Genomic DNA, 17,394 nt, shown 5'->3' on the forward strand with positions numbered 1-17,394 from the left:
TATTTGGTGATTCTTGAATTTATTCTTAGTATTATTTCTCCATTTGTATGCTCTCTGCTTTGATAATCTGAGAGAGTGTACTACTTGGTAGCTAAGATTTATGACCAAGGAGGCCACCCCCAACTCTGTAGGAACAACCGGGGAAATTTACTAGTGGCCTAAGGCTAGTAACTCAGGGCTTAAAATAGCTCAAGAACAAAAACTTCCTTTCCTTGGTGGAGTAAACATTTTGGTATCCCTGGTTCAAGATGTAGGATATAGAAACTAGGGTGATTTTGCTCATGTGTTCTTAGTTATGGCTATCCAGAATTATATTAGGAGCTTTAAAAATACAGATGACCATGCCTCCCCTCTACCAGTACAGTCAATCTGAGAGTGGGACTTACTGTGTAAGCTTCAAGTGCACAGTGTACAGCTGGAGTTGAGGACCACCCATGTACTTAGAGTAAGTTGGCACATCATTCTTTAATTTCGACCCTCATTGTGGACAATGCATAATAGTTCCCTCTACTGAGCAGTTCTTGTGATTTAGAAACTTCCATCACATTTCACTGTGGTTGAGCTCATTCATGGAGATATTTTGTCTCGTCTTCACATTTCTCTTTGCCCCTTCATAGATCCCCATTTAAAAACTGCAACTCTCTGTGTGGAGGGGCAATCATGACCCTTATTTTTACTTACTTACTTACTTACTTAATTTTACCTTTCTTAAGGTTGTGTGGAGGAAACTTGGAGATGCTGCAGGTTCCTGTCCTGGGATTAGGCAACATTTGTCTGGAAACCAGTACAAAGGACCGATGTGAAAGGCAGTCTTTCAAACAAGAGATCACCACTGCCAGAGAGAGAGAAAAGAAGAGAAAAGTGGGTTTCCACAAACCTGGACTCATTGAATAACCTGGAGTGATTGTACATTGCACATATTTTCCCTCTAAAACCTTTAGTATTACTGACGCTGTATTTCATCTCTCATTTCCATGTCCACAACAGCTCATCTCAAGTCAATTTCAGACAGCTTTGAAAATTACCATTTGGGTACCAGTATTTTCATTAGAACTAAAATGTTTTTGACTCCTCAGATCTAAGATTGTCACTGGGAAACCTGCATGATTGGAAGAATCCAGTTTGGTGGAGTTGACTCATTGCACAGAACGGTGGGACTTTTCGACCATACTGTGTTGAGGAAGAGGTGTCTTCCAGCTTTCCAAGTTTGAGAGGCAGGCACCTATTTCTTCTATTATAGTCAACTATTATGAATTCCTGATGCATAATGAATTTGAATGTAAGATAAGGTTTCTGGGATATTTGTTTTGACTTTTGAGGTGCTAAAAATACTATATAAATTCTCTTTACCAGCTAGAAGCGTAGCAAGACTTTGTGGAGTGCATATCAGAGAGTACCATTTATTTTAAGGGATCGGGATAAATATAGCTTTTCTTTTAATCTTGCTATATTCATGAAGACACATGTTGGGGCTATACCAACTTCCATATTCATTCAGTGTATCCATTGATGTTAATATTAATTCCAATTAAAGAACAAGCAAACATAATTTTTCTAAGTGTTTCCAGCTGTGAGATGTCAATTTCTACAATTTAGTTTCTAGATCTGCTGTTATATTTAATAAACTTTATGTAAACTTTAAAATACTGCACCGCATTTATGAAAAAGCTTTCTTTGCCTACAGCAGCTAACAGTTTTATGAAACTGACGCATGTCCTTCATTGAGGCTAAAAGCTCTTGTTCAGATTGCTTGAGGTTTGAAAACGAGGTGTGCTAGCTTTGCTTAGTTTCTTATTTTTGGTATATATATATATATATATATACACACATAATATTAGACTGTGTGTATTGGAAATGCTATGATAGGTATTGTGTTTTTTCAGATGCAATGATAGTTTCTTGTATGAATGTGCAAGAGGCCTGTGACAGAATGCTAAGTTTTTATTGTAGTTTACGATTATAAAAGTAGGAATGCAACAATTCCCAGTTTTTAGATTTCTTCTAAATTACTCAGATTGGCTTCATAGCAGATATTCATTGTTGCTGTTGTTTTTAAATGGACTCATTACAGTATTAATTGTTATTGGTGAAGAAATGTGAAGGAATTTCATTACACTTAAAATGTTACTGTGATGAAAAAACAGCCCTCTGTTTTCCGAAAATATTTATGAATTAATTTACTATAGAATTATCTAATTATTGTAATTGGGTTATCAGTTAAGCTCATCTTTCTTTTGAAATGTTATATTATTACTCTGTAAAAGAAAACTGCTTGCTATATTTATACCTTCTCTTGTAGAAAAGCTTTCATCCTTAAATTGTTGTATTCCTACGCTCTGAAGACATTTAAAACAAGTTTTTGTGCCTGCAGTAGACACTGCAGAGAGCTAATACAAGGAACACTGGTCTTTTGACAAAATACTTGTGTAAATTTTGATACTGTATTAAAACTATTTTTTTAAAGTTCTGCATAAAATTGAGTATCAAGTATATGTGTTCATCTTAGCAATGGTAATAAATTATTTAATCTCAGTGTTTTTTTTTTTCCTTCAAAATGCTTTTCCTACATTGAGTAGATTTCTAATAGTCACTAAGTATCATCATGTTCCTGTATGATAGTATTAACGATGGTAATATGGATGATTCATTATCTTAAATATAAAACAAATCTTTTAAAATATTTTCAAAATGAGGGATTTAATATTCTGGTTACTCAGATCACACTGTTCTCTATTATAAGGTAGTTAAAAATTTAGAATCGTGTTTAAGAATATTTAAAAATCAGTGTTATAAAATCTTTTACTTGTTATAATTCACATAGATTGAATTGAATTCAATTATTGTTAAAACCATCGATAGGAGGAAATATACTAAAGGGAGATATTGCAGAGTGGAAAACTTGGCCTCAGTATTGAAGGAACATATATACCTATAAGACCAAGACCTAAATTGGCAAGTGCACACACACACACACATGCTCAGAGAACACACCTACTCCTAGGAGACCACTGAGAAGACAGGAAAAGGCTTCCTACACTGAGCATTAGCCCCAACTTTAACTGACGTAATAGACAAGTCCATGACCTGAATCTTGCTTTTACCTAATATGTTTATCAATAAAAATGTGTGGCATTCTGTGACCAGTTTATGATCTCCTCCTTTTCTCTGGAACAAAGGTTAATTTATACATCTTGGCAGAATATTATTACCGGTCTTGAAGCTGACAGACTGACAATCATAATCTAAGCTTTTCAAATGAATGCCTTTTACATTTTTACCATATGCTCAAGGCACAATAGAAAATTCAGAACTGATGTGACATCCAGTAATATATCACCAGATGGGAGTGTGTCATACATCACAATGGCTGGAGCCAACATAACGTTAGTATGCTTTACTAAGTCCAGCACTGAAGAAAGGCTTTTTGGCTTAGCAAAGCAGACTTTGGACCAGCAAGTTCAGCATTCGACTCTGCAATTAGTGCTAGGAGTTCAAAGAACTTAACATTGCTGAGACTCTGTGTCCTAAAATGCCGAAAAGAGAGAACATCTATCTCATTGCCTTGTTGTAAGGTTCTCTAGAGTCTCCATAGTTCCAAAGCTTGTGGTCTTGACAGTCCACAAGGTGCAATGATGAGACCTCCAAGACATAGGAGCCTAGACCCATGAGCTGCGGCAATGTTATACCATTAGGCTAGGAGGGAACCACATCAACATGAAAGGTCTATTAACCACATAAAGAGATTCTAGCTGCACGGTTCACACTTTCAAGCTCTGTTTTCTGTAGATCATCCAACCTATATATCCTCAGGCCTTATCCTGGCCAATCACAGATGGTCATGGTGGAAATGGGAAGAAAAAAGGGATAATGGTCTGATTCTCATAGGAATGATTAAGCCTGAAAAACAAAATTTCCACAACTACTTAAAACTGTATTTTTCATATCCCTGAAAACATTTTGAGAATAAAGACTTTTACTTCGAAATGGTGGAATATCAGCAATAGCCCCCTCCTCTTGTCTTAAAATCCAAAAATGGTAGAAGAGTTATTTAAATTATAATCTCACAAGAACATAAAAAATAGTGTATTCTGTGAACCAACAATTAAATTCTTGGAAAATGAAAGACAAACAATATCTGGCTGAAACAATGGATTCATTATTCCACGTACATGATGGAAGGTATTGTTGTTAATAGAATGGCTGCAAGGGTACTCCAAATTAGGCAGACTTTGAACCTGCATTGCATGGGCTTCTGGGGCAACTGACAGTAGCTAGGCATTTTGATTCCTGCATATAATCGCTCCCTCCTTGGGTCAAATAGAGAACAAAGGATAATTTCTCCTAGGCCGGAGTAGAGAAGCAGAGATAATGGGAAGTGGAGGCACAGGGCAATGTCTTCCGTTTGTCAAACAACGAGAGGAAAAGGACCCTCTGTGCCCAGATCATTAGGTACTGACACAGCCTGCCTAGAAGTTTATCCCACTATCCCCCACACTCAGGGTTAGGAATCTCCCAAAACACAACATCCTGAGCCATTTCTTCAAGCAAGTTGTGTGGTAAACAGCATGTTAATGAGGAAATATCCATACTAAGATGGGTATGCAACCAAGAATCACCCAATATTGGTGGGAAGCCATGACTATGAATCAGAAACACACAACTTAATGAAAATATACCAAGGAAAAGAATTAAAGTTAGGAGAATTTCACAACTATGACCAGTATTCTCAAAAAAAGATAAATACTGCATTCATTATAATGAATTAATTTCACATCCTGAGAATGTTACCATGAAAAACTCAGTACATTGGCTGTATAGTAGAAAGGACACTGCTGAGAGCAATTCAGCAGGCTTGAAGCCAAGAAATTTTGCCAGAATTTAGTAGAAGATTTTTAAAAGTCTGAAAGTTAAGAGAAATGGCTACTATTGTTCCCATAGTGCCTTCTCTTACTTCCTCTACCGTTTTCCTTCATTCTTCCATCCTTCTCTTCAGAGCTGTTTTTTAATTGCCTTAATTTTTTTTTTAAGATTTTATTTATTTATTTAATAGAGAGAGCGAGCGAGAGAAGGATATAAGCAGGAGGAGTGGGTAAGGGAGAAGCAGGCTTCCCGCCAGGCAGGGAACCCGATACGCGGCTCAATCCCAGGACTCTGGGATCATGACCTGAGCCAAAGGCAGACACTTAACGACTGTGCCTTATTTTAAGTTTTAATGTCATAAGGCTATCTGAAAACCTTTTGAAAGTAACAATAAAACATACATGACGTGTAGTCTCATTTCATTGAGATTTAAGAATGTCCCTTTAAAATACAAAATCCTCTTATTTTTACAGTGGGGTTTTTTTTTTAGTTTCCATGCCTAAGTTATAATTGCACCTGGTCTCATTACCAAGAAGACTGTCCCTTTCCCATTCTAGGACACTTAGTTTTCTAGATCCTGTTCTGAAGTGATAGTATACAATATACAACATCATAATGTCCATGGAAACATTCATATGCTAATTGGGAATGCAATTTATAGAAGCAGAAAGTATCTGAAATTGGCCTTTGATTCCATGGATTCGTTACGGGATTTGGGCCAAGATACATGAGCTTACAATGGCATTTCAGAGAGGCCTTATTTTTAAAAAAGAGTGTTTTCCCTTTGTAGTAGTCTAGGTTAGATAGGAATGGGTTTCTGATAGACCAAGTTAACAGTATCTAAGGTATTCTTTTTTGTTAATCATCACCATTTCCCAGGCTCAGTCTAGCCCTTGTATTCAAACAATGAACACACTGATTGGTAACCCAGGATTTATTTTCCTTTTCCTCCTAAGAGAGCCCTCCTTTGTTTTAGAAACATATCCCTCCTCCACATTGTTCAAGTGAATCCACAGAAGTAATTTCCAGTTCCAGAGCTGAATCTTGATTAATGCCTAGAATCAAAGCTGGCCTTTGTAGGCTCTTCCTACATGCTAATATTTGGCTCAAGAAACCAATCAACACATGGCATGTGTTAAGCCAATCAACACATGGCATTCCTGTGGTCCAATATGGCTATAAGACCTAACAAGGCTCATTTAAACTTGGAAGAAATTCTACTGGATGGGTAGGGGAGAGGTTTTTTCCTGTCTAGTGTGGGATGTGCTAAGTGTTTTCTGTTGCCTATAGTGACGTGGGCTGCCATTAGAAAAGTCATCCTGAGCATATAGGAAAAGGTAAAGCCAAGAGAATAGTGGAGAAAAGTGGCCTGAAACACTGATTATCCCTTGTCTTGGGTCCACTCTGATTTTGGACTCTCAAATAGATTGAATTTTTCCTTGTTGTTGTAAACTAGTTTGATTTAGGATTCTGTTACAGACTGCCCAAAATCTTTCTCAATAAAATTATATACTCTATGTGCCATGGCTTGGATATATGGTCTCCTAATACAGCAAATTGGAAGATGCAATAGCTTTATTTTATTGAAATAAACAGTGTGTCTAAACAAGTGATTCCTTTAACCACTGTTAAAAAAAAAAGATTCTATATTCTCTTTATGTGATAAAATAAAAAGAAACTAGCAAATGGGGCTTCAAGTCCTTCTTCATTCCTTAGGTTTATTTTCCATCTACTTTTCCTGACCCCTCCCCCAATCCTCCAGTCCATCTGGGAAACAAGGTAAAAAGTGCTGAGGTAAAATCTCAATAGTAAGGGAAGACTGCCCAGTCTTATATATCATGACCTTTGAAATGTGACCCTGATCACCATCTATTTGATGAGAGTATTTGTACATGGTACTCAGTTTCTCTAGTCCCCTAATAATGGCAGCCTGGTTTGCATGGCAACAGGGGAAATCTTGGGTTAGGCCAGATACAGTGTCCACACAAACCAGGACATATTTATAACCCTCGCCCAGAGGAAAGAGAGTCAATATAATCAATCTACTGATCCCTCACCAGTTGGGAACTGAGGTGGATGGACTCATATTCTTTTGGTAGTTGCCTTGAGGATCATTTAGAACACATTTATTGTGTTAGTCCATAAACCCAGTCATGTATTTCAAGGGTAATCTGGCATCCTTGGCAATATGCCATCCCACCAGGCTGCTATGGTAGACGTTTTTATTCTATACCGAGTCGGCTCTGTCTACTGAAGGGTCAGTTGCTAGGGCTTATACTTGGGCTAGGGCATCAGTTTCCTGACTGCCAAGAATTGTCAGTGCCTTATGAACCAGGACATGGAAGGCACTGAAGACTGCCTTAGGCTTTTACAGGCAAGCCCAAATGTCTTTCCCTCTATCCTGACTCCACAAAGGCTTAATCATGAACATCCATCCCTTAGTATATTTCATTGTCCAAGCCATAGGGTTCATCACTTAGAATAGCCCAACTATCAAAGCCAAGGGTTAATGGATAGAGCTCATGAGTGATCATTAGCCAAACAGTTCTGCATTCAGCCCACTGCACCCCTGTTTCCTCCAGATGGTATCAGTATTGGGAAGATGAGTAATGTCCATAGGGGCAAGTTGCCCCAACTGGACCCATCTGTAGACCCTTATGAGACATGAATTGGAATTTCCCCTACTCCCTCTGTACAGGCCACAAAAGCCCACCATAGGATAGGAGTGTGGGCATTTACAGGGTCTACTGACACCAGCATTTCTAAAGACAGTAAGCTGGCAAACGTGGTGTTCCTCTGCTTGCCATTTAGTCAAAATGGGGTTTGAGCCACAGGAGAGGTGAGTGAATGAAACATTCTCAACCCACACATTGATCCAAAGTAAAGATCTTACCATGACTGGCTGTTCCTTTCTGAGCAGCTCTACTGAAGGACTGCACATGGCGAGGAGCTATTGCTCTATGGCATTGATCAGGCTTCTGCCCCCTTCTAAAGTTTTAAGGGTACTCTCTCCTTCTGTTGTCTCTGCCACAGCCACGTACCTGTATTTTTTTGAGTCACGGATACATCTAACTCAGAGGGTGACCCTGCTTGGGAGATGCCCAGAGCTTTAATCTGTTTCTCAATTATTTTTGCCTTCTCAAAGTTGGCTTGCTATTATGATCCCCATCCCACCTGTGCCCTTTCTTTGCCAGAGAGTAGAAGGATAAAAATATACTGTTCTAAGTGGAAAATAGAAGTTCTCCAAAGCACCCAAATCCTATAATAGCCTGTACTTTTTCCATGTTGAGGTTGGATAAACTATAACTTATCAACATGTAAAGGATGAAATGAAATTGGGTAATTCATGGCAAGGGAGGTTATAAAATGGAGCCAGGGGACCCTTAAGGAGATGGGTCTTACACAAGTCTTCACTGGAGAAACCATGAGTTTTTAAAAAGGGCCAAACCACGATATTCCAGAGACCCGTGCATATACAATATCTGCAACTTGCCACAGTAGGAGACCTTGCTTGGAGACTGTCTTAGTGACATATTCAGTTAAGACTATGTTCAGCCAAGATTAGTTTTCTGTCACCAGTATCAGTCAAAATTCTTTGTAAATAAGATACACAAGGAAATCCAAGAAAAATGGCAGAGTAGAAGGATCTTGAGCTCACCTAGTTTGATAAACATAATGAAGCAATAACTATACCCATTACAACTAGCTCTTAAGATGACCTGAAAACTGGCAGAACAGATCTGCCACAACTAGTCAAAAAAGAAAAGGCCACATCAACAGGGACTGGGGAGTGGGGTGTGTGTGTGTGGAACAGAGACATGGTCAAAAACCAACCCCACAGCACAACTAATCTCCAATGGGAGGGACTTCACAAGCATGGAGGCACAAGGGGATCAGACCTCCATATCTGCCCTGGAGACCTACACTGGGAAGATGAATCCCTGTAAGATCTGGTTTGAAGATCAGCAGGGCTTAAATCTAGAACAGCCTAAAGGATTACAGGAAACTTAGTCCCTACCCTTAAAGGGCCAGCACACTAAAAAAAATCTTGGCCTGAGACACAGTATAGCAGCCACAGATTGAAAACCACCTGTGGTATACATCATGAAGGATGTTTGACAAATCTTAGGATGTGTGCCGGAGGGCAAGGATTGGCAGAACCTGACAGGCACCACTTTTCTTGCCCTCCAGATATCAGCTATCCAGCATACATATCTGGACTCTTTCACGAACCAGTTCAAACACTCTCTATTTAACATGCTAGTACCCCATGTCCTAGCCTGATGTTTCTCTGCAGATCCTCCCCACACAACAAGCCCACCTGGAAAGGCACAGCTCAAAAGCAGCTCCTGCCCCATCAGACCTGGCAGCCAGCCCTGGCAGAATGGTGCCATTCCAAAGTGACTCCTGTCCTAAGGAGCAGGGGAAAAACTCCCCACACCAGTATGCCTGCATTTCCTGTAGCTGAGCCTCCTAGAATGCTGCTTTGAGAGAAAACTCTGCCCTTTGGTGTACCACAGTTGTCCCAGCAGCTAAATGTGGACAGCCAGGGTGAATTACAACCCTGTCCACCAGGAAGTCTGTGGAGGCTGCAACTAGAACTCTCAACAGAGCAGTCATCAAACCTTGCCCAGTATGCCCAGAGCAAGTGAAGATCATTGCAGACAGCTGGGCTGAGGGCCAGTCCAAACCACCTGCATGCCATAGCAATTGTGCCACAACAGGAGGGAGCATACAACCTACTCAGGAGTGGTGTTTGGAACACCTGGTCTTGGTGACCAAGAGGGTTTGCACTAAAGGGCACCACAGGACCTCTTCTATACCACACCATTATTTTCAAGACCAGGAGACACAGTTATCTACCTAATACACAGAAACAAACACAGGGGGTTAGGCGAAATGAAGAGAGAGAGGAATATGTCCCAAATGAAAGTACAAAACAAAAATCACAAGAAAGAGCTAAGTGAAATGGAGATAAGCAATATGCCTGATAAAAATTTCACAATAATGGCCATAAATCTACTCACCAGACTTAAGGAAAGAGTAGATAAACTCAGTGAGAACTTCAACAGGAGACAGGAAAAAAAAAATTATATATATATATATATACATATATATATGTATATATATATATATTTGCCTATATATATGTGTGTGTATGTGTGTGTATATATATTTATAAAAATATAGATATACAGAGATGAATACAACTGAAATGAAAAAATATACTAGAGGGAATAAATAGCAGATTAGAAGATGCAGAATTGATCCGTTATTTGTAAGACAGGGTAATGAAACCAAGCTGAACAGCAAAAAGAAAAAATGAGAACTGGTTAAGAGACACCTGCCACACCATCAAGCTTAGTGACATTCTCATTATAGGGATCCCAGAATGAGAAAAGAGAAAGAACAGGGCAGAAAGTTTAAGTGAAGAAATAATAGTTGAAAATTTCCCTGCTCTGAGGAAAGAAATAGACATCCAGTTCCAGGATTCATATAGTCCCAAACAAGGTGAATTCAAAGAAGTCCACACCAAGACACATAATAATTAAAATGGCAAAAATTAATGATAAAGAGAAAGTCTTTAAAGCAACAAGAAAAAAGCAGCAGTTACATACAAGGGACTCCCCCGGTAAGGCTATGGGCTATCTTCAGCAGAAACTGTGCAGGACAGAAGAGAGTTGCATGACCTATTCAAAGTGCTGAATGGAAAAAAATCAAAACTCTACAATCAAGAATACACCACCGAAGAAGGATATTCAGAATTGAGGAGAGAGAAATCAAAGATGTTCATCACCACTAAGTTGGCCTTACAAGAAATGTTAAAGGGAATTCTTTCAGTGAAAAGAAAAGGCCGTAACAAGAAGAAAATTATAAAAGGAAAATGTTTGACATGTAAAAGCAAACATGAAATAAAAATAGATCAATCCCCTATAATCCCAATAGAAGGCTAAAACACAAAAATAGTAAAGTCAATTATATCTTCAACAATTAGTCAGAGGATACACCATATGACAAGATGTAAAACATGACATCATACATATAAAACATGGAAAGGGGAGTAAAAAGTGAGTGCTTTTACAACGTATTTGACCTTAACAATCAACTAATATAAACTGTGATACCTATGTTATATATGAACCTAATGGTAACCACAAATCAAAAATCAACCATACGGAAAAGCTGAAGAGAAAGAAAACCAAGCATAACCCTAAAGAAAGCCATCACACCACAGGGGAAGAGAGCAGGAGAAGAAGAAAGTGACAGAGAACTACAAAATCAACCAGAAAGTAAAGTGGCAAATAGTACATACTAATCAATAATAACTTTAAATGTTAATGGACTCAGGGTGTCTGAGTGGCTCAGTTATACATCTGCGTTCAGCTCAGGTCATGATCTAGTGAAACATAGGGCTTCCTGTTTGGTGGGAGTCTTCCTCTCCATCTCCCCCTGCTTGCTCATTCTCTCTCTCTCTCAAAATAAATCTTTTAAAAAATGTTAATGGGCTCAATGCTCCAATCAAAAGACAGAGTGACTGAATGGATACAAAGACAAGACCCAGAGAAGGCTAGCAAGATAGCAGAGTAGGAGAACAGTAAGCTCACCTTGTCCCATAGATGCAACTAGTTAACACTCACATCAGTGTACATAAACCAGAAAATGACCCGAAAACTGGCAGAACAATCTCTGCAACTATAGATAGAGAAGGTCGGAGACAAAGGAGCTAAACCATTGGAAGTAAGGAAGTATTCACAGGCACTAAAAAGCAGAGAACCAGACTCTCACACCAAGGAGACTGAAAGGAGAAGATGACCCCATAACTTTTGGCATTGAGGTCTTAAAACTTTCTTGAGGTCTTACAACTAGTGAGACTTAAACCTGGAATTTAAAAATCAGTGGGCTCTGTTCTGGGGAGCCCAGAAAGTGAGAGGAAGCTGAGTCCCCCTTTAAGACACCATACCACAAACAGCCATGAGAGATACAGCATAGAAGCAGCAGTTTGGAAAATGTCTTGGCATATATGAGATGGAGCTATTTACTAAACTTAGAGACTGTCCCAGAGGGGCAGAATTTCCAGAGGGGCTTCTCTAGGAGCAAAGGATCTGGTAGGTGCCATTTACTTCCCCACTCTCCAGCATAAACCCAGGACACCTGCAGGAGCCAGCCTGGGCACCAACATTCACCATCTACATCGCTTGCACAAAGCCCCACCCTCCTGCATTTAGGAGTCTGATTGCAAGGCCTGTTCACCAATGAAAACTTCTCACAGGCAAAGTGCTCTGCAATTTGGTGCTACTGTGTCTCTGGCAAATCAGTAGTCTAACAAAACATAAGCCCAAGATGGCCCCAACCTGGTCAACTAACACCACAGGAACCAAACACTGCCTACAACAGGCAAAGAGAGCCACTGCAGACAACTGGCCTAAAAAATAAAGCAACCAAGACATAGCAGTAGGATATGCCAGCATGCATTAGAGACACTTCCTGAAGTGCCAGGCCCTGAGGAGCAGGGGACACTACATTGCAAGGCACTATAGGACCTCTTCTTCATAAAGCCATTACCCTTAAGAACAGAAGTAGCAGATTTTCCTAACACACAGGGTATGCACATAGAATTAGACAAAATGAGAAGACAGAGGAATTTGTCCCAAATGAAAGAATAGGACAAGGCCATGGCCAGAGATCTCAATGACACAGATGTAAGTAACATGCTTGATAGAAAATTTAAAGTAAGGATCATAAAGATACTCAATGGACTTGAGGAAAGAGTAGTAGACACAGAAATAAGGAATAACATAGCAGAGATAGAGAGAGCATGCACAAGAGCATGAACAGGGGAGAGGAGCAAGAAATGGGGAAAAGCAGGCTCCCCACTGAGCAGGGAGCTAGATACAGGGCTGGATTCTAGGACCCGGAGATTATGACCTGAGCCAAAGGCAGACTCTTGACCAACTGAGTCACCCAGGCTCCCTATCAAGAGATTTTTTTTTTTAGAAGAAACTTTCTAAGCCAGAGAAGTGGCATAAGTTCAAACAGATGAAAGGGGAAAATCTATAGCCAAGAACCTTCTATCCAGTAAGGCTATCATTCGGAATAGAAGGTGAGATAATGAGTTTTCTCAACAAAATTTAAACAAATTTGTGATCACTAAACCAGGACTGCAGGAAATATTCAAGGACACTCTTTGGGTGGAAAGGGAAGACCAAAAATGACAGTAGGAAAGTAGGAAACACAAAAGCAGTCAAAAATGTTTTTGTAAAATACCAGCCAAAGGAACTCACAAAATAAATAGATGTAAAATAGGATACCATATATCTAAAAGTGGGAAGGAGAAAAATAAAGAATGGATTCAAATTTAAATGATCAATACAGACTGCTATGTGCAGAAGACGTTATATACAAACTGAATGGTAACCACAAATCTAAAACCAGTAATTCATGTCCAAAACATAAAGAGAAAGGAATCCAAGCATATCACCACAGAAAGCCAGGAAACTGTGAGAGAAGAGAGCAAGAGAAGAAAGGATCAGAGAAGAAATACAAAGACAACCAGAAAACAAGAACAAAATGGCAATAAAAATATACTTCTCAATAATTACTTTGAATTCAATCAAAAGGCACAGATGGAATGGATAAAAAAACAAAACCCATCTAGATACTGACTACAGAGAATCACTTTACACCTAAAGACACATGTAGACTGAAAGGGGATGGAGAAACATTTATCATGCAAATGAATGTCAGAAGAAAGCTAGAGTAGCAATATTACCTTAGACAAAATAGACTTTAAGCAACAAAGACTGTAACAAGAGACAGGGATAATTTATACTACTAAAGGGGATAATCCAATAAGAAGATATAATAATCATAAATATTTATGCATCAAATATGGGAACACCAAAATATTTAAAAGTAATCAAAGGTAATACAGCCATAGTAGGAAACTTTAACACCCTACTTACATCAATGGACAGATCATCCATACAGAAAATCAACAAGGAAACAATGGCTTTGAATGACACACTGGACCAGATGGATTTTACACATATTTTCAGAACATTCCATCCTGAAACATCTGAATACACATTTTTGTCAAGTGCACATGAAACATTCTCCATAATAGATCACATATTAGGCTTCAAAACAAGTCAACAAATTCAAAAAGATCAAGGTCATTGCATGCACCTTTTTTTTTTTTAAGATTTTTATTTTATTTGACAGAGAGAGAGAGAAAGAGAGAGAAAACACAAGAGAGTGACAAAGGGAGAGGGAGAAGCAGGCTCCCTGCTAAGCAGGAAGCCCAACACTGGGCTCCATCCCCAAATCCTGAGATCCTGACTTGAGCTGAAGGCAAAGGCTTAACTAACTGAAACACCCAGGCAACCCACATGCACCTTTACTGACAATACTATGAAACTAGAAATTAACCACAATGTGGGGAAAAAAACCAACAACCTGAAAAGAACACAAAAACATGGAGGCTAAATAATATGCTAAAGAATGAATGACTCTACCAAGAAATGAAATAAGAAATAAAAAATTACATGGAAAGAAATCAAAATGAGAATAGTCCAAAATCTTTGGGATGCAGCAAAAGCTGTTTGAAGAGGGAAGTTTAAGGCAATAGAAGCCTAACTCAAGAAGCAAGACAAATTTCAAAGAAACAAGGTAACCTTAAACCTAAAGGATCCAGAAAAAGATACCATCAAGAAAAAAACCTAAAAGAAGTAATAGGAAGTAAATAATAAAGATTAGAGCATAAATAAATGAAATAGAAATTTAAAAACCAATAGGATAGATCAATGAAACCAGAAGGGTCTTTGAAAAAATTAATATTGATAAACCTCTAGGCAGACTCCTCAAGAAAAAAGAGAGAGAACTCAAAATCACAAGTGAGAGAGAAGAAATAACAACAAACATCACAGAAATACAAACAATTATAAAAGAATATTGTAGTAAGCTATATGCCAAAAAATTGGACAACCTAGAATAAATGGATGAATTCCTAGAAACATATAACCTACCAAAACTGAAGCAGGAAGAAATAGAGAATTTGAATGGACCAATTGCCACTAATGAAATTGCATCAGTCATCAAAAAACTTCTAACAGAATTCCAGAAACAGACAGCTTTGCAGACAAATTCTACCAGACACTGAAAGAAGAGTTAATAACTGTTCTTATCAAACTATTCCAAAAAATAGGAAAAGTAAAACTTTCAAATTTATTGTATGAGATCAGCATTACCCTGATACCAAAACCAGATGAATACATCACACAAAAAAGAGAACAGGCTGATATCTTTGATAAACATAGATCAAAAATCCTCAACAAAATACTAGCAAACCAAATCCAACTATGTATTTTAAAAAATCATTCACTACAATCAAGTAGGTTTACTCCTGGGTTGCAAGTTGGTTCAATATTTGCAAAATCAACATGAAACATCACATTAATAAGAGAAAGGATGAGATCCCTATGATCATTTCAATAGAGGCAGAAAAAGCATTTGACAAGGTACAACATCCATTAGATTAAAATCCTCGACAAAGTAAGTTTTGAAGGAACACACATCAACCTAATAATAAAGCCATATATGAAAAACCCATAGCTAACATCATACTCAATGGGGAAAGACTGAGAACTTTTCTTCTAAGATCAGGAAAAAGACAAAGATGTGCACTCTCACCATTTTTATTCAACGTACTGGAAGACCCAGCCACAGAGATCGGATAACAAAAAGAAATAAAAGATATCCAAATAGTTAAGGAAGAAATAGAACTTTCACTGTTTGCAGATGATATAATACTATATACAGAAAACCCTAAAGACACCATCAAAAAAGGTACCAGAACTAATAAATGAATTCAGCAAGGTGCAGGATACAAAAGCAATGTACAGAAAATTATCACATTTCTATACAGTAATAATGATGTAGCAGAAAAAGAAATTAAGGAAACCATCTCATTCAGAACTGCACCAAAAAGAATAAAATACTTAGGAATAAACCTAACTCTGAAGACTATAATAAACACTGGTAAGCGAAATTGAAGATGACACAAAGAAATGGAGACATTCCATGATTGTGGATTGGAAGAACAAACATTGTTAAAAGGTCTGTACTACCCAAAGTAATCTACACATTTATTGCAATCCCCATTGAAACACCAACAGCATTTTTCACAGAACTAAAATAAACAATTCTAAAATTTGTATGAAACCACAAAAAAGCCCATAGAGCCAAAGTAATTTTGAAAAAGAGAAGCAAAGCTGGAGTGTAAACCTGGCAATTCACAGACCTGTACCCCTGGGGCTAATAATACATGTTAATTAAAAAAAAAAAAAAGCAAAGTTCCAGACTTGAATTATACTACAATGCTGTGGTAATTAAAACAGTACAGTACTGGCACAAAAATAGACATTGATCAATATAATGGAATAGAAAATACAGAAACAAATCTACAACAATATGGTCAATTAATCTTTGACAGATCAGGGAAGAAAATTCAAATAGATTGAAGACATAAATGTGAGACCTGAAACTATAAAAATCCTGAACAAGAATACAGGCAGTAACCTTTTTTACATTGATTATAGCAACTTTTTCTAGAGAGGTCTCCTGAGGCGAGGGAAATAAAAATGCAAAAATCAACTATTGGGACTGCATCAAAATAAAAACCTTCTGCACAGTGAAGGAGACAATCAACAAAATTAAAAGGCAACCTATGGAGTGGGAGAAGATATTTGTAAATGACATATTCAATAAAGGGTTTCCAAAATATATGAAGAACTTATACAATTTAACACCTGCTAACAAGAAATCTAATTAAAAAATGGAAGAAGACATGAGCAGACATTTCTCCAAAGGAGATCTACGGATGGATGACACATGAAAAAATGGTCATGTCTCTTACCATCAGAGAAATGCAAATCAAAACTACAATGAAATATCACCTCACCCCATTTCTCAGAATGGCAAAATCAAGGGGAAAAAAAAGCCAAAACAACAACAAACTTCAAGATACAACATGTATTGTTGACAATATGGAGAAAAAGGAACACCTACACACTCTTGGTGGTAATATGAATTGCTAAAGCCACTCTGGAAAACAGTATGGAAGTTCCTAAAAAGTTAAAAGTAGAACTATCCTACCATCCAGCAATTGAACTACTAGGTATTTATCCAAAGAATACAAAAACACCAATTCAAAGAAAGGTATGTACCTCTATGTATACAGCAACAGTATTTACAATAGTCAATATATGAATGCAGCCCCAGTATCCACTGATAGATGAATAAGAAGTGATATATAATGGAATATTATTCAGCCACAAAAAGGAATGAAATCTTGCTGTTTGTAACAACATGAATGGAGTCAGAGAGTATTATGCTAAGTAAGTCAGAGAAAGACAACTATCATATGATTTCAGTCCCATGTAGAATTTAAGAAACAAAGGTACAAAAGAGAAAAAGAGCAACAGAGACATGAACCAAAAAAAGACTCTTAATTATAAAGAAAAAATTGATGGTTAT

At 37.8% G+C, this 17,394-nt stretch overlaps 1 protein-coding gene across 10 annotated transcripts in view; it reads left to right on the top strand.

The window, feature by feature from the left end:
• The window catches only part of CCDC85A (coiled-coil domain containing 85A), a 200,258-nt gene extending 197,726 nt beyond the window's left edge, over nucleotides 1–2,532 (top strand). For 5 of the 10 annotated variants that reach the window (XM_032352178.1, XM_032352179.1, XM_032352180.1 and 2 more), the window contains one exon: nucleotides 714–925. In XM_032352178.1, the coding sequence (XP_032208069.1) occupies nucleotides 714–803 (90 nt within the window). In that variant the 3' untranslated portion in view covers nucleotides 804–925. Of the gene's footprint in view, nucleotides 1–713 lie in introns of all 10 variants that reach the window. The other 5 variants (XR_004287767.1, XM_032352184.1, XR_004287764.1 and 2 more) reach the window with 4 other exon arrangements.
• The last annotated feature ends 14,862 nt before the right edge of the window (nucleotides 2,533–17,394 follow it).

This window comes from Mustela erminea, chromosome 7 (genome assembly GCF_009829155.1).
Source record: "Mustela erminea isolate mMusErm1 chromosome 7, mMusErm1.Pri, whole genome shotgun sequence".
Taxonomy (NCBI): domain Eukaryota; kingdom Metazoa; phylum Chordata; class Mammalia; order Carnivora; family Mustelidae; genus Mustela; species Mustela erminea.